Genomic DNA, 25,963 nt, shown 5'->3' with positions numbered 1-25,963 from the left:
TGGCTTGTGGGATCTTAGTTCCCCGACCAGGGATGGAACCCGGGCCATGGCAGTGAAAGCACCGAGTCCTAACCACTGGACCGCCAGGGAGCTTCCAAACAATTTTTTTCTTTTTAATTTCCGAAAGGCCCCTTCTTGGCTCCCAAACCCTTCTGGAAAACTGACAAGATCAGTGGACCTTCCACTTAGAAATATACAACTTTGCATAAAATTTCTGGGACTTCCTATAACCTCTGAAAACCACCCGTTATCTCCTGGTTGAACAGTCCAGAGGAAAAACAGAGGAAGTGAGAATCAGGAGAGCAGTCATCCATCATCAGTCATCCTTGGGGGAGAGAGAGGAGTGGCCCCGGGACCGGGGGTGGGGGCTGAGGATGACCCGCTTCCTGTCCTGGAGCTGGTGACTCATGGATGTTCACTTTTCAAGAAGCCGTGGATGGAGCTGTACACTTTTGTACACGACTTGTACACAAATAGTGTATGTTACCTCAATAAAAAATAAAACAGCAAAACAAAGTATTTTAATATCCAACCTATAAGAAAAAGGTTTGGCAGGAGATTCTCCAAAGTATTGACAATGGCACGCATTTCTACCAAGTAGGACCATGGCACCCTCCGCTATGCCAAATGTTTTTGTACTGCTTAAACTCTGTGTTTTACAATCACTATAAATTATTTTGTCATGAGGAAAAAACAATCAAATCAGTAAACGTTTTTTTCTGCCCACTAGTGGGTTGTTGTTTTTTTTTTTTATAAATTTATTTATTTATTTATTTTTGGCTGCGTTGGGTCTTGCTGCGCGCGGGCTTTCTCTAGTTGCGGCGAGCTGGGCCTACTCTTCGTTGAGGTGCGCGGGCTTCTCATTGTGGTGGCTTCTCTTGTTGCGGAGCACGGGCTCTAGGTGCACGGGCTTCAGTAGTTGCGGCTCGCGGGCTCTAGAGCGCAGGCTCAGTAGTTGTGGCGCACAGGCTTAGTAGCTCTGTGGCATGTGGGATCTTCCCGGACCAGGGCTCGAACACATGTCCCCTGCATTGGCAGGCGGATTCTTAACCCCTGCACCACCAGGGGAGTCCCACCCACAGTGGGTTTGATTAGAACTTTCTGCCACAATGGCAGTGTTCTGTATCTCTGCAGCCCAATAGGGTACCCACCAACCACATGCAGCTACTGACCATGAATTAATTAGTTGATTTACATCTAAATGGAAATTGCCGCTGGTGGCTAGGGCTATAGTATTGGACAGTGCCAGTGTAGGGCAGAGCATAAGGGCGTTTATTGTAATATTCTTGTCACCTTTCTGTAGCTTGGAACATTGTTCAGATAAGTCCATTTTAAAAAAGAGATCTATTTTAAAACCTCAAGAGGAGTAGAGTAAGACAAAGACCAGACACAGATGCTTTGGCATAATCATAAGGTAGCTTTATTAAATTCCTTTACTTTCTAAAAAACGATTACAAAAAGGAATACTTCATTTAAGTGTAATACTGTCTTTATGGACGTACCGTGGTTGGAAAGTGAAGTTAAAGGTCATGAATACACGTGAGAAGAGAGTGGGGATCAGAGGCAGGACCCCCTGTAGCCTACCATGCCAAGTCCAGTGGGTAAGCTGGGGAGAAGGGAACACAGGGATAACTACGGACTTATAGGGGGTGTCAATGAACTGCTTCTAAAAGCTTAAGATAAACGCACCCACCAGCTCCAGGGCCAGACACGCAGGCACATAACTCTTGTACCGCTTCTCAAAGCTGCCCAAAGCTGTGGCCTTCTGTCAGCGGTCATCCCCAGTCAGCTTGGGTTTCGTTTCCTTGCCATTTACACATTTACACACACACACACACACACACACACACACACTGGGGTGTCTCTCTTCTTTGACCATTCAAGCTCTCTTGTCTTAGGTACCATCCCTTCCGTCAAAATCAAAGCAAGCCAGACTCCGTCAAGCCAGGAAACCTACTTTTCTAGGAGAGAAGCCAGCACTTGGCTTTACTGAATGAACGTGTAAGTGCCGAGGGCTTGCTCTGTCCTGCTGGGGTTTTGGCTTCCTCCCCAGCAGCTAAGCTGAGAACTGAACAAGAGAGGGCAGGACACCTAAGGACTAGGGATCTTACTCCCTGGTCACAAGGCACTTTTCGAGGCTCGGAACCTGTCCTCCTTCCCCCCTCCCTTTTTTTTTTTTTTTTTTTTTGGTCACAAAAGGAAGGAACAGGAAAGAAAACTTTGTTGAGATTCTGGGGACAAAATAGGCCATGCAGGAAACTACGTGTGTCGGGACAGCCCCGTTTCCAGCAGGCTGCGTTCCAGGCAGCTCTGGAAAGCCTGTACGTTGTTAAAAAAAAAAAAAAAAAAACCAGCTGGCCCTTGTTTGGTTTTCGGCAAAGCCCTGTCTCTTTAAGTTTGCACTGGGAGCCCTTGGGGGCAGCCAACTTTTAATCGAGCACACATGGAGTTTTTGGAACTGGTCCTATGCTTTGCCAACAATCTCATGCCCTGTTTTCTTTCCTTTGAGGAGAGAACTTCTGGAGTCTGGGGAGAAAAAGGATGGCCCCGTTACTGGCGTTCTAAGCCTAGGGATGCAGGGACCACTCTGGGGACCGGATTCATTTCCTGCGTCTCCACATCTAAAGGATTTTCTAGGAAAATGAGTATTTGCCAGGGCCCCCATGTGGGGAGGGGACGGATTTCTGGGTAATCTCTCGATATGAACTACTTGCACACCTCGGCTGCTGGGTCCTGAGCCCCCCCCCCGAATGGGGGCGTGGGAGACGCTGGCAGTGGCAACATGAAGGCAGAAGAAACGACTAAACTTCCTGCCCCGGGTGACAAAGACAGGGTCTGCTTTGTGAAGAGACCAGAAGAAAATTCCACCAAGAAAGCCGTCTGGGGAGGGGGAAGTGGACAAAATGCTATTATATACCAAACAATTAAATGTAGGGGAGCGAGCGGGGGGGCGCATTAGGCCACTCCAGACGTGCTCCGTGCGTAATCACATTGAGGATTAAAATGAAAATATGCGATTCCAGTGACTTTCAAATTTTCCCCCCTTCCCCGAACATGATTCAGAAATACAATATTTTTCCCTCTCACCCTCCTCCATCCTTAATTGCCAGTTGATTGTTCTCAGCGTTCTTCGCAAACCCACGCCCCAGCATCAGCCACTGGCGCCAATTTATATAAGAATTTAGCTTCGGTCTGCACTGCGGCTGCTTTGAACCGGGGTACTGGGAAAAACCTGCTTTCGGCTGAAGTCTCAGCGCTGTTGGGGGCTCCCTGGGGAAGCAGAAGAAAACCCCACTTGCATTTGAGACTTGGGCCTTGGTGGGTAGAGTGGGGGCCGGCCAGGGAGGGGATGAGGGACCAGGGATGGTTTGCTCTGGGGCTGCCTGGCCGCCGGGAGAGGCGCCTCGGGCCCCTCTCACGGCTACTCTTCTGCGGAGGATGACGCAGGACTCTCTTCATCCGACATCGGGGCAAACTGAAACGAGAGGCAGAATTCCTTTTGTTTGGCATCCTTTCCTGTGCTATGAGGCGCCGACTTTGTTGGCTGGCCCCGCGCCTGCAGTGAGTGAACAAGAGGCCTTGGTTTCTTGGCCTCAAGGAGGTGACGTTGGGGAGATGTTTCGGAGCAGCACACAGATGAGGGATAAGGGGTGGAAGGCAATGAAAGCGGAGAGCGGGCGGTTGGGGAGGGTGACGTCTGAGCTGAAGGATGTTAGGGGTCCAGCCGAGGGGCAGGGCGTTCCAGGCAGAGGAAACAGCAAGTGCAAAAGCCCTGAGGCAGGAGCAGCGATCAGGCCAGTGTGGCTGGAGCAGAGTGAGCGAGGGGGAGAGGAAAGAGAGTGGGGCGAGGTGAGGGGTGTTGAGCCAGGGCTTGGTGGGCTCTGGAGATGACTTTTGCTTGCTTTTTTCTCTAAGTGGGGTGGGAGCCACAGAGGGCTGTGAGCAGAGGAGGGGTGTACCCCGACTCAGGTGCTCACAGTGGCCTCTGGCCGCTGTGGGGAGAACAGGGTGGAGGCGACAGTGAGGGTGGGAGCCAGGGAAGCAGAGCGGAGGCAGCGGCAGTGGTCCAGGGGGACAATGATGGAGGAGTGGGATTCATCCCTCAGGAGCCCTGGGAAGCAGGACCCCATATCAGACAGCAGGACACCACCCAGCCCCATCACCCCCCCATTTTCCAGTTGAGGACATGGAGGCCCACAGCTGATCCCAAGGGGATCCCCTGAGCACCACAACTGAGGCTCAGGGGTCCTAACACCCTACGGAGTGAAGACGGAAAGACTCGGAGCCTCAGGAAGAAGCTGGAAGCCAGTCAGGAGCCAAATGGCTTAGGTCTCAGCAACCTTTTCTCTCCTAGACCATTCGGGGAATCGCTGTGGTTGACGCCCACCACGCCACCCTTGAACCTGGCCCCAGACGTGCCTGGGGAGGCCGGGGCAGGTACAAGGTAGGGGTGAGGAGGAGGGGGCAGAGCAGCTCCTGCCCGTGATCTGGATTCAGACCCCGAGGTCTCTCCGCCCCTTCCTGTCTGTGAGACTTTGGGCCAGGAATGTAACCATTCAAAGCGTCAGCTTCCCCACCTGAAAAATGGTAATAGTAACAGTACTTTATGCAACTGAATTGGGTTATTGTGGAAGGTTCCAGAAATCATGCTTGGGAGGCATGCCAAAGTCCTCTGTGTGGTAATTAAGAGCATGATTTGGAACTAGACAGATCCGGGTTCGAATACCGTGATGCCAGCCATAACCAAGCAGTCTCAGCTCTCGTGCCTTATTTCCTCACGGGGGCACCATGAAGGTTCAACAAGCAGTTGACCATGCAGCCCTTGGGATGGTCCCCGTACACCATCCCTCCCCAGAGCCCCACACCCCCTGCCCTGCCCCGGCCGAGACTCACCGAGCACTTGATGTTCATGCGAGAGTACAGCATGGATGCAATTTCACTGTGTCCTGCATCCAAGGCCACCATCAAAGCCGTGCTCCCGTCCTGCAAAGCATCAGTTGCTATGCTGACACCCTGCGCCATGTTCCCGCCCTCCCCGGACTGCGCCTGGGTGGGGACTCACGCGGTCGGTGATAGAGATGTCGCAGCTGGGCACAGCCAGCAGCAGCGCCGTGATCTCCTTGTGGCCGTGCTCGCAGGCACACATGAGGGCCGTGGAGCCGTCATCATCTTGGACGTTGACGTCCGCCTCGCAGGCAAGCAGGGATTTGACCACATCCACCCGCCCGTGGCTGACCGCCAGCATCAGGGCTGTCTGCCCCGCCTGGGTAGGGCAAGGAACAGCTTATGGAACATTCAGGCCCCAGAGCGTGACACCCCTGCTCCGGAACCATCCATGGTTCCTGAGTACTCTGACGCTAACAGCACCTCCACTCACGGGCCTCCTTCTGTATCTCAAATAATCCTTCCTACCACTGGGCCTTTGCACTTGCTGATCCGTCTTCCTTCTGCTGGCTCCTCCCTCAGGTCTCAGCTTAAATGTCTCCTCCTCGGGGAGATGCTCTGTGCCTCCCCACCCCTATGCCCACTTAAATCAGATTCCTAACTCACAGGTGCAAACGTAAGTAAAATGTGTTGAGCTAAGAGTTGTACACTTTTCTGTCTGCCAGTTAAACTTCACTGTAAAAAAAAAATCAACGTCCATCAGTGGATGAATGGATAAAGAAATTTATATATCCATACTACAGAACATGATTCATCCTTAAAAAGAAATGAAGGCCTGAAGCATACTGCAACGTGGGTGAACCTTGAAAATCTTATGCTTCATGATAGGAGCCAGACACAAAAGGACACAATACTACATGATTCCATTTATATAAAATATCCAGAACAGGCAAATCCATAGAGACAGCAGACTGGGGGTGGCCAGGGGCTGGGGAAGTGGGGATGGGAGTGACAGCTGCGGGTGCCGGGTCTCCTATCAGGGTGTAAAGATGTTCTGGAGGTAGACAGAGATGGGGGTTGCACAGCATTATGGATCTATTTGTTCACTTTAAAAGGGTTAATCTTATGTGCATTTCACCTCAATTTTTAAAAAAGTAAACCACCTGGGCATACATCTGGAAGGACGAAAACTCGAATTCAAAAAGATACATGCACCCCACTGCTCATAGCAGCACTTTTACAATAGGCAAGACTTGGAAGCAACCTAAGTGTCCATCGACAGATGAATGGATAAAGATGTGGTACATATATACACAATGGAGTATTACTCAGCCATAAAGAAGAATGAAGTAATGCCATTTGCAGTAACATGGATGGACCTAGAGATTACCATACTAAGCGAAGTAAGTCAGAGAAAGACAAATATGATCATATGATACGACTTATATGTGGAATCTAAAAAAATGACACAAATGGACTTATTTAGAAAACAGAAACAGACTCACAGACATAGAAAACAAATTTATGGTTACCAAAGGGGAAAGGTGGGGGAAGGCATAAATTAGGAGCCTGGGATTAACAGATACACACTACTATATGTAAAACAGATAAACAACGAGGTCCTACTGTATAGTACAGGGAACTATATTCAATACCTGGTAATAACCTATAATGGAAAAGAATCTGAAAAAGAACATATATATAAAGCTGAATCACTTTGCTATACACCAGAAACTAACACAACGCTGTAAATCAACTATACTTCACTTAAAAAAAAAAAGTAAACCACCAAGAAAAAAATTTTAATTAAAAAAAAAAATCAGGGCTTCCCTGGTGGCGCAGTGGTTGAGAATCTGCCTGCTAATGCAGGGGACACGGGTTCAAGCCCTGGTCTGGGAAGATCCCACATGCCGCGGAGCAACTAGGCCCGTGAGCCACAACTACTGAGCCTGCGCGTCTGGAGCTTGTGCTCCACAACAAGAGAGGCTGTGACAATGAGAGGCCCGCGCACCGCGATGAAGAGTGGCCCCCGCTTGCCGCAACTAGAGAAAGCTCTTGCACAGAAACGAAGACCCAACACAGCCAAAATTAAATAGATAAATAAACTAAAAAAAAAAAAAAAAAAAAAAAAAAAAATCAGTAAAACAGCAAGGAGGGTCTGCCTGTTTTGCACCATGGCAGCACCTCCCCCTTTTCCTTCGCTGCAGTAAGGCTGCTGCTAATCTCTCCCCTCCTCGCTGTCCCCACGGGGTCCTGGCTGCCCTGCTCTTCTGCCCAGACACCCATCCATGCCCCAGTCACCTCCACAGTCCCCCAGCTTCTGCTCCCCAACATACAGCCGAAGGGAGATTCCAAACCAGAAAGCAGCCCTCGCCCCTGCCCTGGTGGCTTCCCGCAGCCCTGAGTCCAAACCCCCGCTAAGCCTCCACTGCTCGGGCTCCTGGAGCTCCTGGCTGGCTAGTGAGCTTTGGGAGGGTGGGGACTGTGCCTGCTTGTCCAACATTTAAGTCCCCAGCGTCCGGTTGCTGGTCAATGAATTACCAAGCAGGATGTGGGATGGTGTCGGCTTAAGAAAAGCTGAGGACCCCCATGTCTTCCCACACCCCCATTTCCACCATGAGGTCCTGTATCAGAGGCACCCTGGCAGGCAGGTCATTAAGAATGGGGCCCTCGGGGGCTTCCCTGGTGGCGCAGTGGTTGAGAATCTGCCTGCCAATGCAGGGGACACGGGTTCGAGCCCTGGTCTGGGAAGATCCCACATGCCGCGGAGCAACTGGGCCCGTGAGCCACAACTACTGAGCCTGCGCGTCTGGAGCCTGTGCTCCGCAACAGAAGAGGCCGCGATAGTGAGAGGCCCGCGCACCGCGATGAAGAGTGGCCCCCGCTCGCCGCAACTAGAGAAAGCCCTCGCACAGAAACGAAGACCCAACACAGCCAAAAATAAATAAATTAAAAAAAAAAAAAAAAGAATGGGGTTTTCGGGACTTCCCTGGAGGTCCAGTGGTTAAGACTCCGTGCTTCCACTGCAGGGGGCGCAGGTTAGATCCCTGGTTGGGGAACTAAGATCCCGCATGCCATGTGACACGGCCAAAAAAAAAAAAAAAAATGGGGAGCTAGACCCCCAGGTTCAAGTCCCCCCTCCTCTAGTTTGACCTTGAGGAAATGAATACATCTCTGAGCCTTGGTTTCTTTGCCTGTGGAGTGGGGATTCTCCCCTTGGGCTTGGGTATGGCCAGGACTTAATAAATGGGAAGAGTTATCCCGGTCGGTCTGCAGCGCCGAGGGCCCGTACCTGGCTGGCTTTGGCATTGACATCGCCGAGCCGGAAGAGCTGCAGGACAGTCTCGATGTCATGCTGGGTCTTCAGGGTGGCCAGGGCGGTGAGCATGATGGGGCTGTAGCCGGCGCGGTTCTGCTTATCCACCTGGCAGACACCTGAGGGGAGGGGACCAGAAGGACATCAGGCCTCACACACCCCTGATGCTGGCCAGGTCTGCCTTAAGGCTGGGGGAGGGTCCCCGAGGACCGGGCCATGTCTCCGCCATCAGACTGGAAGCCTTGTTCACGACCATAATGGGCACTGGGTATCATGCCTCCTCCAGCAGTCTAGGCCTGGCCTCATTACTCCTTTTTCTTGGACTGAGAACCCCATTCTGGCCTAGGGTCTCCACCTCTATTATGGGAGGGGCTCCTAAAGGTGTAGACTGTGCCTCGTCCATCAGACTGGGGCCCCCTGGATCCTGGCAGCCACATTTAGGGCTGAAAGTAGGAGCTGTGTCTCCCCCATTGATTTGGAAGAGTCCCTAGTCAGTCTCCTTCATGAGACCGTGGGCTCTGCCTCCCACATCAGACTGACTAGGGGGCTATGTCTTCCCCGTTACACTAGGGGAAAGCAAATTTCTTCATGTCGAATTGAGGACCACATCTTCTCTCCAAGCCCCAGGCCAGAAGCCACATCCGTGTCCTTCCCTCAGACTAGGGTTCCAGAGGTGTCGCCTTCATTATACAGGGGTCATGGGGGGGGAAGGGCCACATGTTTTCCGTAAGACCATGTCTGCCTTTTCCAGTACACCGGGGCCACAGGTGGGGCCTGTATCCCCCTCACCTCAGACTGGGAGTGCGGCGTCTCCCCCAGCAGACTGGGAGCGCGGCATCTCCCCCATCAGACGGGGAGGGCGGCGTCTCCCCCATCAGACGGGGAGGGCGGCGTCTCCCCCATCAGACCGGGAGGGCGGCGTCTCCCCCATCAGACGGGGAGGGCGGCGTCTCCCCCATCAGACCGGGAGGGCGGCGTCTCCCCCATCAGACTGGGAGGGCGGCATTTCCTCCATCAAACTATGAGGGTGGCCTCCCCCACAGACCAGGAGGGCAGCGTCTCTGCTGGCCCTGCCCCGCCGGGCTCACCGCTGTCGAGCAGCTGCCGCACCACGGGGAAGTTGGCGTGGGACACAGAGTAGTGCAGCGCGGTGTTGCCGTTGCTGTCGGCGATGTTGACCACGTAGTCCAGCAGCCGCGCCGACATGGCCCGGAAGGTGACCAGGTGGCGCCGCACAAGCTCCGGGTGGGCATCGCTGCGGCAGGCCAGGCGCAGCCACTCCTGCAGCACCGTGGTGTAGGCCACTTTCTGGATGCAGATTGGCAAGGAGAGGGGTGTGAGGGCCACGGAAGCCCACCCCATCCCAGACGAAGCCCCGCCAAGGGGAGTGCAGACACCCCCACCCCGAACCCGAGCCTTGAGGGGAAGCATGGGCGCCCCACCCCAGTGAGCCCCCCTGGAGGAAAATGTAGTGTCCCCTGCCCTGGACAAGAACCCTAAGGGAAGTGTAGACACTGCAGTACCAGGCACGCCCCCAGGAGAAGGAGTGAGCATCTCCACCCTGGACGTGACCTTCAAAGGCAAGTGTAGACACCCATCAAGGGAAATATGGCAGCCCCTTCCCTCAAGCCCCCGACGGAACAGGAACCAAGGCTGAGTTTGCCGGCGGGCAATCATCCTTGGCCCCTCCCTGGAGCCTCTCCAAAGACCAAGACTCAAGCCTCGGAGCCCCCCCCAAGCTCCCAGCTAGGATCCTGGGGTCCCCATGATCCAAAGCACAAGGAGAAGCCAGGGTGAGGGTGGAAGGGACAAAGCCCCCCCGCCCCTTTCAGGCCCAGGGCCCCACCATACCAGCTCCCGCTCGGTGAGGGCATTGGGGTTCTCCAGGTACTTCTCCAGGGCCAGGCAGGCTGAGATGAGGTCGGGGCTGAGCTCCATCCTGCCGGGGACAGACAAACGGGGAGTTGATCTTGGGAGCACCCACCTCAGCCTCCTGGGTGCCCCCCACTCCCCACATCCAGCTGGGGTGCTCGGAGAGGCCCTCAACACTCTCCACCAAGGCACTCACCCAGTCCTGCCAGGGCTCACCTGAGTGGTAGAACCTCAGACCCCCTTCCCCGGGGACATAATTTTACACAGCACCCCAAGGGGCAGACATGGGGAGCACACAGACCCCAAGAGAAAGTGGACACGTGGGCCAAAATTTATTCCAAGTGGCCAGTGGCAGATGGAAAATCTTTCTCTGAGGACAGATTTTTTTTTTTTTATCGGGGAAAAAAAAAGAGACATACACAGGATGGACAGGTGTGGCAAATGTCCCAAAGAAGGTGGGTGGCTTAAGGACAGACTTGGTTTGCCCCTTAAACCCAAATCTGAACAGCCCAAATTGCCCCCATCAGGCCCTTTATCAAAGCCTCCGGACCTTCAGATGCCCAGAAGGAGAAAGTGCTTGTTCACTAATTCAGACTAAGGTGGGCATGACTGATGGGAGGTTCCCTCAGAGGGTTTGAATGGTGGGATCTGAGGCAGAGGTCACCCCAGGCCCTGCCTAAATCCCTCCCACACAGAAAACTGACCGGATCTCCTCTTCCGCACTTGATCCCGACGCCCCCTCAGCTGTGGGCGCCTGCTGAGACTCCCGTGACAGCTGGCACTCCTCCCGGCTGGTCTTGGCCTTTGCCGTCTCCTTGGGCCTGAGTTGGGGGGCTTCAACCACACTCGGAACCCTCTCCTCCAGCTCTGGGGCCTCGTTCTCTGTACTCTCGTTGTCCGAGAAGTTCTCTGCTGTGCTGGAATCCTCAGACGAGGACTCATACCTGGGGGAGATGCTGCAGGTGGTGGGGGAGAGGCACTTGACCTCTCTGGGCCTCAGTTTCCCCATCTGTTAAATGGGGGTAATGGCAGTATCTAGCTCACAGGGCTCCAGGGATGCAGCTTATAGCACCTGGCACACAGTAAGTGATCAATAAACACTGGCTGTGATTGTGATCATGCTTGGGGGGGCCAGGGAGGGACATTGCTTTTCCCTTCCACTCTTTGGTACCTCTTACACTTTGCTCCTTACACAGGTGTTATACTGATTCAGACCCTTGCCCCACTGCAAATAGGACCCTCATGCTTCTTGCTACCTCCAAACACATCTAAACTTCTGGGCCTGGCATTCAAGGCCCCCAACTGGCCCGGTTCCCCAGGCCTCCCATTTTTCACGTCACTGCTTCCTCCCACCCCTGAGCCTTTATCCAGGCTGTGCCCTCCACCAGGAGACCCCCACCCCTCCCACTCTGCACCTCGCAAGCTTCTGCTTGTCCTGCAGCACATGTGTTCCCCTCCGTCAGTTATTTCCCTGGGCCCCCCACTGCCTGAGCATCCCCCATCATTGCTCCAATCATGTTGTGTTGGGATCGCCTATTAGGGCCCAAGATCGCAGTGGACCAGGAGCTCCATCAGGGCAGGGAGCCGAGTCCGGCACCTCCCGAGGGGTAGTGTGGTGCAGTGGTTGCAGCACAGGCTCTGGAGCCAGCCCACGGGGCCTCGTTGTGCCTCCGTTTCCTCATCTGTCTACCGTGCTTTGGTTAAATGAATGAACCAAAAAGTGAGGGGCTCAGACCAGGTTCTCTCACCTGCCGTTGACCCCCACGAACTGGAGGCTCCTCTGGTGGGTCTCAGGGTCTGCGGGCTCCTCTTTCCGCTTCATGATGGACGGCACACCTGCCTGGGGCCCTCCTGGTGGGGGAGTGTGGTGTCGTGAGGGTCTCCCAAAGCCAGACCCCATGCCGGGCCTCTGGCACCTGACCCTCTCTGTGGCCACCCCCATTTACCTGCACCCCCGGCCTCCTCTGACTCCGACTCCTGCGGGGCTGCTTGCCTGGTGGGCTCCCTGTTGGTGGCGTCGTGGGCAGGCACCAGGCCTGTGTTCTTCTCTGGCTGCGCCGGGGAGTCCCCCTCAGACTCCGGGGGTGACAAGGATGACTCTGCAGGAGCCTGTGGGAGACCTGAAGGGGCAGGAAAAGAGGCGCTTACTGTGGGTAACAATAGCAAAACAAGACCAGTAACAATAGCTACCTCTTGGGGGGGGGGCGGTCACATACCCCAGGCGGGGTGCTCCAAGGGCTAATTCTTGCATTATTTCATCAAATCTTCCCAGCCCATGCGGAAGTTGGATTATTACCGATGAGGAAATTGGGGCGCAGAGATTGCCTGAGGTCACCCAGCAAACAAGCGGCAGAATCCATTCCAACCCTAGTTTGCTGCCTGCCTCGCAGCTGGTCAGGGTCAGGGAAGACTACGTGACCCCATAATCCTGGCTTGTGACCCCCTCCGACTTCACACTGAGTGTTGTCTGGAAACTATAGCCAAGCATAGTGGTCATGGTCGGGACTCATATCTCCCACAGAAGAGTTGTGTGACCTCAGGCAAGTCACTTAACCTCTCTGTGCCTCGGACAAACACCATTTCCTACATCATGGCGTTGTGCAGACTAAAGACAGTAACGTGAGGGAGAGAGCTTAGAACAACACCTGGACATCAAGAGCACCTGAAGAGCATTTGTTAATTCAAGAGAATTGTAAACTATATTTTGATAAGATTTAATATTATACTTTTTTTTAACAGAAGTAGGGTTGTGCTGTAGATAACATTTTGTATTTCACTTCCTTCTTCTTTACTTAACATAATTATGCAGGGGACTTCCCTGGTGGCGCAGTGGTTAAGAATCCACCTGCCAATGCAGGGGACATGGGTTCGAGCCCTGGTCCGGGAAGATCCCACATGCCGTGGAGAAACTAAGCCCGTGTGCCACACCTACTGAGCCCACGCGCCTAGAACCCATGCTCCACAACAAGAGAAGCCACCGCAATGAGAAGCCCGCGCACTGCAACGAAGACCCAACGTAGCCAAAAAATAAATAAGTAAGTAAATTAAAAAAAAGAAATTAAGCAGGTGTTCCTTTTAATAATCACGAAAAAGAAACAATAAGGGCTATTAGAAAATGAAAACTAAAACCCCACCCAGGTGGAGTTTCAGTTTGGGCCAATGAAAAAGTTCTGGGAGTGGAGGGCGGGGACAGTTGCACAACAATGTGAATATGCTAAATGCCACTGAGCTGGACACTCAAACATGGCTAAAATGATACCTTTTATGTTATGTGTATTTTATCATCATTAGAAAAAACCCTGCCCAGTTTGGTCGGAGAACAAAGGTGACATTATAGGACCTGGGTCCCGAGGGTGCCCACTGCACAAATGGGAGTGGCCTTGGCAGACAGCTCCAGCCCCGGATCACCATCCTGGAGCTAGAAACAAAAGTCCAGTTGCCACTTGGAGTGGCTGCCCTGGTCTTGGAACCCACTCAGGTTCCCCCCCACAACCCCTGCCCCGGCCAGGCCACGTGTGGCTTCTGTGTCACCACTTCCCCAGGATGTCCCCTTCCTGCCAACTGGCCAGGGGCTCTGCAGACCAATTCATTTTAATTCCCTTTAACGGTTAACTTTTTTTGACATCCACAGTAACTACTTCCTCAAGTCCATGGGCGACACTCAACTTGAGCTAAGAACGGGGAGTAAACACTCAGCAGAAGTAAAGCACATCGAACGGATAAGACATTGGCCATAAATGCTTCTGACAGCGCCCCAGCCCAGTCGGGCCAGGCGGATTCCTGAGCGGGGAGCTCCAACTCCCATGGGGAACCAAGAGCAAACACCGGGTTTTTATGTGAATCTCCAGATTTTTTTTTAAACCTTGTCAATAAAGTCACATCAAACAAACAAACAAAAGCACTATGTGAGTGGAATGTATCAGGAGGCAGATGGGCCACTTCACAGTCTCACTGTTGCCCGAACTCAGGCCTCCTGATGTAAACACCTGGGAGGTTTGTTACTCAGCAAATCAGACTATGCTCAGTGAAAGAAGCCAGTCACAGAAGGACAAATACTGCATGATTCCACTTATATGAGGTTCCTAGAGGAGTTAAATCCATAGAGACAGAAAGTAGGATGGTGGGTACCAGGGGCTGGGGAAGGGGATGGGGAGTGAGTGTTTAATGGGGACAGAGATTCAGTTTGGGAAGATGGAAAAGTTCTGGACACGGATGGTGGGGATGGTTGGACAGCAGTGTGAATGTGCTTATTGCCACTGAACTGGACACTTAAAAATGGTTAAGAGAGTAAGTTTTATGTTATATGTATTTTACCGCAATTTTTTAAAATGTGGAAAAAAAAAAAGAAAGCGAAGTGGTGCAGCTCTATGGCCCGTTCTGCCCGGAGGGAAAAGCATGGGTCCTTCCAGCTTGAGAAGTTCAGGGTCAGACACTGCAACACTAAAATAACAATAACAAAACTGATAACAGTTATTGTTGTTATTCTACTGGGAGATGGAGCAAACTGTTACCAAAATTTATAAGGAAGAACAAAAGTCCATGGCCAGCTAATTTTACAAAAATGGGCAGGGATGGGGAAGCTGGCTTAGGAGAGAGTAACACATATTCCCAAAGTCACAATAATCAAATCAGCAGGGCATGGTTGCAGGAAGAAATGGGCCAAAGGAAAGGAGTTCCAGCACAGACCCTGTCTGAAAGAACTTGGGGTAAAGCAGAGGGCTTTCCACAAATCAGTGGTCAAGGGTGAGCTCTGTGGGGTGGTGTAGGGAAAGCAGCTTACTCTGCCCAAGAAAAATCAGGCTGGATCCCTACCTCACACCTTATGCAAAAAATAAACTCCGAAGGACTAATATGAAGGCACAATGACAAAGCTACAGGAAGAAAATGTGGCAGAATATCAGTGGCCTCAAGAAGGGGAAAGATCCCTTTAAAAACCCTCTGAGCACTAACCATATATGAAAAGTATGAGGTGATCTCACTTAAGTGTGGAATAAAAAAAACAAAAACAAAACAAAAAAACTCATAGATACAGAGAACAGATTGATGGTTGCCAGAAGCAGGGGATGGGTGGGATGGGTAAAGGTGGTCCAGAGGTACAAACCTCCAGGTATAAGATACAGGCATACCGTCTTTTAGTGGGCTTCACTTTACTGTGCTTCAAAGATACTGCATTGTTTTACAAATTGAAGGTTTGTGGCAACCCTGCATCGAGCAAGCCTATTGGCACAATTTTTCCAACAGCATTTGCTCCCTTTGTATCTTTGTGTCACATTTTGTTAATTCTCACAATATTTCAAGCTTTTTCATCATTATTATATTTGTTATGGTGACCTGTGATCAGTGATCTTTGATGTGACTATTGCAAAAAGGTTACGACTCGCTGGAGGCTCAGATGATGGTTAGCGTTTTTTAGCAATAAAGTATTTTTTAATTAAGGTATGTACATTATTTTTTAGACATAATTCTATCGCACACTTAATAGAGTACACTACAGTGTAAACATAACTTTCATATGCACTAGGAAACCAAAAAATTGTGTGACTCGCTTTATTGCAGGGGGTCTAGAACCGAACCCGCAATATCTCTGATGTATATTTGAAAGTTGCTAAGAGAGTAGATCTTAAAAGTTCTCATCACAAGAAAAAAAAAACTGTAACTCTGTGAGGTGACGGATGTTAATTAAACCTATTGTGGTAATCATTTTGCAGTATATACATATATCCAATCATTAATTTGCACACTTTAAATCGATATAATGTTATATGCCAATTATATCTCAATAAAGCAGAAAATATCAAAAATTAAAAAAAGAAAAATACGATGGGTTTAACTACATCAACATGAAGATCTCTATTTGGTTAAAAAAAAAAAACCTCTTAGACAAAGTTAATCTACAGAAGAATACAAGCTGTGGGAAGATAGTCATAATGCCAAAAACAGGCAAGGGATTACCTTCTAGAATAGGAATAAACAAAATTTTTCTGTAAAGGGCCAGATAGTAAATATTTTTGGCTATGTGGGTCATAAGGTCTGCTGCAAATAGTACAAAAGCAGCCCTAAACAGTACATAAATGAATGGGCGTGGCTGTGTTCTAATAAGTTAGAATTTCATATAATTTTGCTCATATCACACAACGTTATTCTTCTTTTCACATTGTTCAACCATTTAAAAACATAAAAACCATTCTTAGCTCATGGGCTATATAAAAACAGGCAGTGGGCTGGATTTGGCCCTGCAGGCTGTAGTTTGCCAACCTCTACTCTGAAATATGCCAGGAACATCTCAAACTTGCCCAAAGAAAAATGGACAAAGGCTACAACTAAGCAACTCACCAAGGATTCTTGTTAAACTTATATGGTGATGCTCAACCTCACCAGAAATCAAAGGAATGCAAATTAAAACAAGGAGATGTGAAACGAACACAACATTGTAAAACAACTATACCCCAATTAAAAAAAAAAAATACAAAAACGAAAAAAACCAAGCAGATAGCACCTTGCACCAGTGTCAAATGGGCAAAAAATTAGAAAGATAGGTAAAATTGTATGTTAGTGCAGATGTAGGGAAGTGGGCACTTCAGGCCCAATCATGGCTGGTGGGAACGTGAACAGGGAGAGCTTTTCCGAAGAGGATAAGACAAAATCTGGAGTGAAGTTGTACATTCCCTGTGACCCAGCAACCCCACCAGAGGGGACGTGTGAGGATGGCGCCATGCTGTTCAAAGCGGCCAGGAGCTGGAAGTAACCCAGGGGCCCACGAAGGGGGGGGATCAGATAAGAAAGTATAGCACATACCTAGGGCAGAAATCCATGCAGTCATTAAAAGTGACAAACCAGATTTATAAACATCAGGGTGGAGAGTTCCAAAATAGTGTGTAGAGAGGAAAAAATAAGAAACAGAATGAGATTTTTTTTTCCCCTAAAGCACAATACCATTTTAGGAAATTAAACAAGCATACGGCATATTTTTCAAGAACACTCAAATATCTAAATAAGCTTCTGGAAGATGGGTTGCAAGGAAAGATATTACAGTGGGGTGGAGGTGTATGACAGAGCAGCGGTTGCTGAATCACAGCCCATGGACACGGTTTTTACATTTTTAAATGGTTGGGAAAAAATCAAAAGAAGGATTCTCTTTGGGACACGTGAAAATTATAGGAAATTGAAATTTCAGTGTCCACACGTTAAGTTTTATTGGTACACAGCCATGCTCTTTCATTTATGCATTGGCTAAACCTGCTTACGTGCTACAAAGGCAGAACTGAGAAGCCAAACTCATGAAAATGTATACATTAAAAATGCGTAGTTCTTTGTATATTAAATATACCTCAATAAAGCTGGGGAAAAAAAAGAACTGAGCAGAACTGAGTTGTTGCAACAGAGATCAGATGCCCCGCAAAGCCGAAAATATTTATCAATATTTATCAACCCTCAACACTGAGGGTGGAAGACAAAGGTGAAAAAAGAATTAAAGTAAAACAAGAGAGGTGCCATACATAGCTCAGTGGGGCTGGTTGCCATGAGCCCAAGAATTAGATTAACTCAGGTTTGAGCTCCTTAAGTCCAAAAGAAATTTTTAAAAAAATTTAAATCACTTGGCCAACCAGTACACGGAGGGTGTGTGTGTGTGTGTGTGTGTATGTGTGTAAAGCAATTTGGTAACAGACATCATGGTCCTTAAAAATGCCCTTCCAGGGACTTCCGCAGTCCAGTGGGCCCAAGTTCGATCCCTGGTCCAGTAACTAAGATCCCTGGAAGCCACTTGGTGAGTCCAAAAAAGAAGGGGGGGGCGGGTGAAGGGTTCCCATAGAAGGACATTTGCATAGCTTCTTTGACAGTAAAGAGTCACCTGGCTGTTAAAAAATAGCATGTCCCAAGAATTTTTTTTGGCTGCGCCTTGCAGCTTTCGGGATCTTAGTTCCCCGATCAGGGATTGAACCCACACCCTCGGCAGTGAAAGCGTGGAGTCCTAACCACTGGACCGCCAGGGAATTCCCCCAAGAATTTTTAACAGTGTGATGAGATGGCCCTGGGATAATGTTAAATTAAAGAAATCAGAGAGTTTAAATCCTGGCTTTGAAAACTGTGGGCAAATTCCTTTACCTCTCGGTGCCTCAGTTTCCTCATGTGTAAAATGGAGATAAAAACACTACCCACGGGCTTCCCTGGTGGCGCAGTGGTTGAGGATCTGCCTGCCGATGCAGGGGACACGGGTTCGAGCCCTGGTCTGGGAAGATCCCACATGCCGCGGAGCAACTAGGCCCGTGAGCCACAACTACTGAGCCTGCGCGTCTGGAGGCTGTGCTCCGCAACAAGAGAGGCCCGCGCACCGCGATGAAGAGTGGCCCCCGCTCGCCGCAACTAGAGAAAGCCCTCGCACAGACACGAAGACCCAACACACCCAAAAATAAATAAATAAATTTATATTAAAAACAAAACAAAACAAAACAAAACACTACCCACCTCATAGCGGTGCTGGGGGTGTAAATGAATTAAAATACAAAAAGGGCATCAAGTAATGCCCTGGCCCATTGTAAGGGCTGCCTAAATGCTTTTAAATATAAAATAAAGCAACACAACAAATTCCATCAGCTATATGTTGCCAGACTTGAAAAATACATATTATTTTCTGCATTAAAAAAAATCAGAAGGAAAGAAGCAAAAGTGTTGACAGCAGCTGTGTCTCGGTGGTGGTGGGTTTATGGGGCTTATATTTTGTGTTCTAGATTCTTCTGTACTTTCCAAACCTTCCACAAAGAATATGAATTGCTTTCATAGGACTATGTTTCAAACAAGAGCACAGGAAATCTCAAAGCCTTGGAGAGATCTCACTGATGCACGTGCCTGGCTATCCCTTCTCCCACTAATCTCTCTGTGGTGCCTTTGAAAGGTGAGGGGTGAATGAGACTTTATGGGGTCTCCAGGCCTCTGCCTGCCCCACCCACCTTTGCCAGCCTGAGGGGAAGGCTGCCTCTCACCTTCCCTGCCCTTGACTGCAGCAAGCAAATTCTAGATGTCAGAGAGGCTGGGCTCCTTCCTGCCTCCTCCTCCAGGGAGTCCTCCCTGACCTACCCATTGAGCTGACCGACCTAAAAGAACACATGGTCCAAACACTCATCAAGGACTTCCCTGGCGGTCCAGTGGTTAAGACGCCACGCTTCCACTGCAGGGGGCCTGAGTTTGATACCTGCTTGGGGAACTAAGATCCCCGCATGCCTCGTGGTGTGGCCAAAAAATAGAAAAACACACACACAAACAGAAACCACTTGTCAAGCAGCCACCCGGCTGCTTCTTTCCTTTCACATCTTGGTTCAAAGAGCAACCTACCAGCGCCTGGTACCATACTGAACACTCACACCAACTGATGCATTTAAGATCACACTGATCTGGTGACATCGGGTTGTCAGGACCCCCAATTTGCAAATGTGGCACAGACAGGTTAAACAGCTTGCTCAAGGGCACAAAGCTAGGGAGCAGGGAAACCAGAATTTGAACACAGGCCACCACCCCATCCAACCACCACCCACCCCATGCCCGTTTTATTTGCTCCAAACGTGTTCTCTGAAATTATTTTTCTTCACGTGTTTTTGGTGGTCTCTTATTTGTTTATTGCAGGGGCTTTTGTCTGTCTTGTTCACTGTTGTGTCCCCAGTGCCTGGAAGAGTCTGGCACATAGCAGGCACTCAATAAATGTCTGCCGGATGAGAAGGCATCGAAATGAATTAGCACACACCAGTTCCACCCAAGCAAGGCAGAGATTAGGGCTGGCTGAAGCAAGAAGGAGTTAAGTGAGACACAAAGAAGAACTTTCTCAGGGGCGGCAGCTTGCACAGGGTGGGGACATTGCTAGGTCTGTGTGTTCTGCAGGCAGAAGGCCCCATGGTTGCCCTGAGAGGCATGTCTGGAATGGAGGTTGCCTCTCAAGAGATCCTGAGGCTGGGCAGGGCGGGGCCTCTGGCTGGGGGCCAGGGTCGCAGGGCTGGGTGTTTGGGATAGACACAGAACAGAAGGGTGGAGTCCAGAGCTGTCCAGGAACAACATGGGGAAGCAAGAAAACACAGCTGGGTCCCTGTCCCCCAGCTTGTGCCCTCTGGTCCCTCCATGGGCTCTGGCCACCTGACATTCAAGGCTGGGATGGGGATATGGGCCCCACCTTTGAGCACTGCTGTAGGTTCAGAATGGCCTGGGCTTAGATCCTGGCTGTGTGACACAGGGCAAGTGAAGCTTCTCCCCAGGCCTCCGTTTCCCCAGCTATAACAAGAATTGACCTGAAAATCATTAGTAGATGGAGCAACAAGCACTGGCTAAGAAGTTACTGTATGCACTAATTCACAAGAGTCTTAGAGCTGGGGGCCATTATTATGCCACTTCACAGATAAGGAAGCTGAGGCCCAGGGAGGTGAAGCTTCTCATTCAGGGTCACACAGTAAGAAGTGAAATTTGAACCCAGGTTGCCTGGCTGCACAGCCCACCGTCTTAACCTCCTCTGTAGGTGAAACACTTATCAGAGCCCTCAGCACCAGACTGGTATTCGATAAAGAACAGCTGTTATTATTATGAATCATTCTGGCAGCTCCGCCCAGGGGCCTCAGGACGGCGGTGGTGGGACAGCTGCCATTCTGCACATCCCACATCCCCTTTCCTGAAATGAGGACTCAGCAGTTCCTCCAGAGAGCAGCCCCTTCCTCCCTCAGGACTTGGGTGGGGCTCCTCTACCCCCAGGATCTGGGCCTGGGCAGTGAGATACACAGTGATTAGCTCAGTGATGGGCATATGACCCAAGCCAGCCAAGGAGGCCCACCCCTGGGATTTTTATTGGTGCTATCTGGATTGAGGGGCCCCCTTTCCACTGAGCTGCAAGGACAGATGCCCGAAGCGGTGGGGCCACCTTTGTCTGCCTGAGAGATAAGGCTCCAGGGTGCACAGAGGAAGAGAAAGAGGAAGTTAGAGATTCCTGAGGATATCTGAGTACCTGGATCCAGCTATGCCTGAAGCTGTCACTAAGTTACATGGACTACACATTTCCTTTTCATAGTCTGAGATTGGTTTCTGCCAATCAGGGACGATTTTTTGCCCAGCAACCAACAGCCTTGGGGACCCTCCCCCAAATACCTCCTGTTTTCTAGACATTTACAATGCGCTAGACATGAGCACACATGCTTAACAGACACCCAATTTCTTCTCATGGTCCCTAGAGGTACTGAGTCAGCAGCATAAGTGTCCCCTTTTCATAGATGAAGAGACCGAGGCTCTGAGAGCTGGTAGAAGGACAGGGCTGGGGCTGGACCCCAGCATTCAGAGGAAGAAGGAGGGACCCTCCACCATCTGCCCCAGCCCACTAAGGCTCACCTGCTGCCCCATCGCAGCTGCGCTCTGTGATGCTGATCTTCTTTACCAGGTGGACGTTGCTGGTGGATGCAGGGGGTGTTGGGAACACTGTCTCTACCACCTCGTGGCTGCGGAACACAGGGGGGCTCTCGGCCCCGCTGGATGTCGCCAGGGCCCGCAGCCCTGCCCCGTAGGGCTCCAGACTCTGGGCCCGCTGTGCAGGGGCCCCCGCAGCTGTGCTGGCCGCCACCTCTACCTCCCTCGGCCCCTCCACCACCCGGACAGTGTCCACACGGACTGGACTGTCTGGTGGCGGCCAGGCCTGGGGCTGGAGGTCGGCCTGCCGGGCCTGAGCTGCCTGCAGCTCCTGGAGCGCTTTCTTGAGCTGGGTCTCCAGCACGGCGACCTTAGCGGCAAGGGCTGCCTCCCCGTCGGGCATGCCCAAGTCCCGCTCTCGGACCCAGGTGCCCACGCTCCGGGTCTCGAGCACCACCGGGTCCTCGGGGGTCTCGGGGAGGTCCAGGCAGAGCTCGCTGCGCCCCCGGGCTCCCGCCGGGTGGCCTAGGAATTTCTGGCTCTTGAGCTGCACCGTGAGCTGTCGCTTCTCCTCCTGCAGCACCGACAGCTTCACCTGGAGCACGGGGATCAGTTTCACCTGCTCCTCCAGCTGCCGCAGCTTCCGCAGGGCCCCTGCCATCTGCTCCCGCACGTGGGCCAGGTGCCCAGCACTGGGCGGCACCGGCGTGGACAGTCCCGATCCCCGCGGCGTCGGGGGTGGCAGCCCCACGCCCACCAGTGAGCTTGTCGAGCCAGCCACGCTGGGGGTCAGGGAGCCCAGGCCGGTGGGGGTGGCCGCCTGGTCCTCGAGGCGGCGACGGGCGTCCAGCAGCGTGCGCTCCACGCGCGGGTTGAAGCCGGCGCGGGTCTCCAGGGCGCCGTACTGCGGGTAGAAGCCTCGGCCGCAGTAGGAGTAGGCCGAGTGGCGGCTGTCCCCACTGGCGTTGGAGCACAGAGACTCGGTGGACGTCCACCAGGAGCCAGGGCCGCGGGGCAGGGAGCCGAGGCGGGGCCGGCGCTGCACGGCCACCCGCCGCAGCGTGTGGCCCTTCTCGATGTCGTCCACGTACTTGAGAAAGTCCAGGTCCAGGCGGTAGCCGTAGGGCGTCTCCACGGAGTAGGGCAGGTCGGGCTCCTTGGAGGGGAAGGTGGGTGGGGAGGCTGGGCCGGGGGTCCCTGGGGTGGGAGCAAAGGCCAGCGCCTCTGAACACTGCGGTCCCCTCCTCGGGGCAAACTGATGCCCCTGGGAGGGTCAAGGCTTATTTGCCCAAAGGATGGGAGCCCACTGGGTGCTCAACTGCTCAGCTGTGTCTGCGGTCTCCGAGCCTTCCCCCGCCAGGGCAAGGCCCTGTCACCCCCTCAGACCCTCCCAGGGCAGGGCTGTGCCTCCAACCTCCCAACCTCCCAAGACAGGATCCTGTCTCCCCACTCAGACCAACCTCCTTCCCTGGAAGACCCTGTCTCTCCCATCAGACTCTCCAGGGGAGAACCAAGTTGTCCCTATTCAGGCCCTCAGGGCAGGGCTGCGTCCTACCCTCAGCCTCCTCAAGTAGGGCCCTCTCCCCTCCCCCAGGCCGTGTCTCCCCTCCCCCACCGCCAACCCCAGGGCAGGGCCCTCTTCCCCGTGAGACCCCTGACCTGGGAAGGGGGCCGGCACGTGCAGGACTTGGGCCATCCTCCTGCCTGCAGACGCTCCTCGAGAGTCACCTGGGGGACTGTGAGTCAGACCACCTGCAGCACGGGCTGAGGCTTACCTGGGGAGAGGGTGTGATGAAGCCCCGAGTTGGGAATCAGCAGGGGGAGGGGAGGGGATGTGGCCACCTCTCCCCTCTGCCCCCTCCACACCCCCCCCCAAGTTCCCCCTTCCCCTGGGCGTGGGACCCTCTCATAGGTGCACACCCAGCCTGGCTGTGGAAAGGGGTGGGGAGCCCCCAGAGCCTGGAACAAAGAAACCAAAACTCAGTCCGCCCGCACATCTGTCCGGCCCCTGGACAGGCTCCAGCTGTTCCCACAGCCCCGCCTCCACAAGGCTCCCAGGCCGAGGAGGAGCCCTAAGCCTGACAAGCCCCACCTTTCCTGAGCCCCCTCCCCTTACCCCAGGCAAGAGCTGGCTGCTGGGACAGATGGGGGCTTAGGTGGACCGAGGGCTGGGGCACTCATGGGGAGACAGCCTTCCTGCAAGGCTCCGAGGAGACAGAGACACAGGGGCACAAAGAGGAATAGAGCTTAGGGTAGGGGACCCCAAAACAGAGCTGGGTCAGGCCAGGCGGTGCGGGTGGGGGCCGGTAGGGAAAGTTGGGGGGAGGCAGGGAGGAGCAAAGCCTTTCCCCTTTATGGAAACAATTTTCTCTAAAAATAAACAGTTTCGCTGCCGGGCTACACGAGAACTTCCTGCCCCCCCCCACCGCCCCCCCCCCACCAAGGACGCGTCCGGCTCAGGGCTGGGGGGGGCACGGAGGGGCGTGGCGGGGATAGAAGGCCGGGTGGAGGCCCGAGAAGTCATGGGGGTGGGGGGAGGAAGTAAGAGGGGGTGCCTGGAGGCTTCAAAGGGGAGGGACAAGCAGGGCCTCTCACTAACCTGCCCCCCCAGCCCTGGAGGCCGGCCAGGGCACTTTTTTCCCCAACACTCCACCTGAGTTTGGCCAGTCCTTTCTGCTGTCTGACCCCTAGCCACCCTGCTGCAGAGGTCCCGGCCCATCCCACCATCAGAGAGGACCCTTTGCAAGCTGCAGGTGCTGGGGCAGTGGGTACCTGGGAGGATGGGCCAGGTGGGGCACCTGCTGGGCATGAAGGCGGGGCCGGGGCTCCAGGGGCAGCCAAGCTTCTCCTGTCTCACACCCTCCTTGCTTAGCGTCTTGCTTCGTCTCTCTCCACGTCTCTCTGTGTCTCGCCACGTCTCTGTCTCTCTGTGTCTCTCTTCACTTCTCTCTCCCTGTCTCTCCACGTCTCTGTCCTCACTTCTCTGTCTTTCAATGCCTGGAACACACAGTCACCCGATTGTAGGAAATTTGGTTTTCCAGCTGCCTGGAGGGCCATCCCATGCACAACAGGGAGGCGATCAAAAATATTTTCTGCAGGGACTTCCCTGGCAGTCCAGTGGCTAGGACTCTGCGCTTCCAATGCAGGGGGCGCGGGTTCGATCTCTGTTTGGGGAACTAAGATTCTGCATGATGCGTGGCGCGGCAGATAAAATAAAAGTGAATTAAAAAAAAGTTTCTGGGGACCTGAGAGAGACTGGAGGCAGGGACCAGGAACGGTCCCTGGTGTGAAATCCTGGAGGTGGAGGGTGTGAGGCAAATAACAGTAATAACTATAATCATCATCCTGGCAACTCATTTGATCATCATGACAACCCTACCAGGTGGGTAGTTAGCACCCTGTTTTACAGATGCGGTGTCTGGGGACACAGAAATACACAGTGACTTGCCCAGGGTCACTGAAGGGGGAATTAGCTGGGTCTGGATTTGAATCCTAAGCCTGGTAGATTCCCCCACTGCCAGCCAAGCCACCCTTAACCCCCTCGCCACATTCCTCTGCCCATTTCCCAGGCAGAGAGACTGAGGTCTGAGGGTCTCCAGCCATCTGACCGTCTTCCACGTGGGCCGGTGACTGACTCAAGGTGGAGAAAGCAGATGGTGGGGGAAAGTGTAATGGTGGTGGGTGTCTGTGGCTGAGACTCCTCTCCCTCTATAGGAGCCCTGGAGAAAGGGGAGGACACAGGATAGGACAGAGAGACGTGGAGAGAAAGGGACAGGACACTCCAAGAGGGGACAGGTGGGAGGCTCAGGGAAGGGGCGCGGGGTCCCGGGCAGGCCTGGATGGCCGGCGGGGTCTCCCTAAAGCCCCCCTCCCAGACCAGCCTGGACGTCTCTGGGGTCTTCCCGCTCCTCTCCCTGCCTCAAAGACGGGGGCGAGGAGGACCCCGCCCCATACAGGGTAGGGGCGGGGCCTGCGGGGTCCCCAGCTAATGGCAAACAGCTGCTGCTCCCCACGCCGGCCCAGCCGCCAGGCCGAGGCCCAGCCCGGCCGGACGCCCGGACGCCTTCCCGCCGCCTGGGCCTGCCTCCGGCCCGGCCGCGTAGGAGGGCGAGGGAGGACCCGGTGGGGGAGTGGGAAGGCGGGACAGAGGTAGAAAGGAGGATGGAGACGGGAGAGGAGCAGAGGGGAGGCAGTGATGGGGCAAAGGGGCAGGGAGGTACGGATGGAGGATGGGGTTGGGGGAGAGAAGCAGGGACAGGGTCAAAGATGAGGACGGGGCAGAGGCGCGGGACCAAGACACTCAAAGTCCGGAAAGTTTGGGCGCAGATGATGGAGTTGGAGGCAGCAGCTGGTAGAGACCGGCGAGATCGCGCTCCGGGGTTAGGGGTGGGGTGGGTGGGGTAGGGACCACGCTCGAACCCCGAACCGGACTCGAACCCCGACCCAGCCCGGATCCTACTCGCCTCGCGCGCTCCGGCCGCCGCTGGTCCCAGCGTCCCGCCGCCCGTGCGTCCTCAGCGCGCCGCC

General features: G+C 53.0%; 1 protein-coding gene and 1 long non-coding RNA gene across 4 annotated transcripts in view; one reads left to right on the top strand and one right to left on the bottom strand.

Annotated features, from left to right (window-relative positions):
• LOC118892289 overlaps positions 1-14,094 on the top strand; it is a 19,043-nt gene extending 4,949 nt beyond the window's left edge. The window contains exon 3 of the long non-coding RNA XR_005019276.1: positions 13,704-14,094. This is a non-coding gene — a long non-coding RNA (uncharacterized LOC118892289). The remainder of the gene's footprint in view (positions 1-13,703) is intronic.
• On the bottom strand, positions 1,398-25,963 carry KANK2 (KN motif and ankyrin repeat domains 2). Of its 3 annotated transcripts, XM_036846739.1 has the most exons (13): positions 25,900-25,963; positions 24,209-24,433; positions 23,096-23,211; positions 21,422-22,633; positions 12,019-12,192; positions 11,821-11,923; positions 10,777-11,028; positions 10,052-10,139; positions 9,289-9,508; positions 8,177-8,319; positions 5,063-5,263; positions 4,894-4,983; positions 1,398-3,475 (listed from the first exon to the last, which is right to left on the bottom strand). In XM_036846739.1, the coding sequence occupies exons 3-13, from the start codon at positions 23,130-23,132 to the stop codon at positions 3,422-3,424; spliced, it is 2,574 nt and encodes an 857-aa protein (XP_036702634.1). In that variant the 5' UTR covers positions 23,133-23,211; positions 24,209-24,433; positions 25,900-25,963; the 3' UTR covers positions 1,398-3,421. The 3 variants fall into 3 exon arrangements, with proteins under 3 accessions (XP_036702634.1, XP_036702635.1, XP_036702636.1); XM_036846740.1 differs by lacking the exon at positions 24,209-24,433 and having other exon boundaries at positions 1,405-3,475; positions 25,900-25,962; XM_036846741.1 differs by lacking the exon at positions 25,900-25,963 and having other exon boundaries at positions 1,405-3,475; positions 10,777-11,016.

This window comes from Balaenoptera musculus, chromosome 3, assembly GCF_009873245.2.
Source record: "Balaenoptera musculus isolate JJ_BM4_2016_0621 chromosome 3, mBalMus1.pri.v3, whole genome shotgun sequence".
Taxonomy (NCBI): Eukaryota; Metazoa; Chordata; class Mammalia; order Artiodactyla; family Balaenopteridae; genus Balaenoptera; species Balaenoptera musculus.
This window is presented reverse-complemented; position numbering and strand designations above follow the sequence as displayed.

What these genes read in the sequence shown, in the direction of transcription:
- KANK2 (XM_036846739.1), bottom strand. Translation starts at nt 23,132, where the DNA reads ATGGCCCAAGTCCTGCACGTGCCGGCCCCCTTCCCAG. An exon ending in AGTGCGGAAGAGGAGATCCG is followed by an intron (nt 10,140 to 10,776) that starts GTCAGTTTTCTG and finishes TGTCCCCGGCAG; the next exon opens with GATGGAGCTCAGCCCCGACC. An exon ending in GCATGAACATCAAGTGCTCG is followed by an intron (nt 3,476 to 4,893) that starts GTGAGTCTCGGC and finishes CTCTCGTTTCAG; the next exon opens with TTTGCCCCGATGTCGGATGA.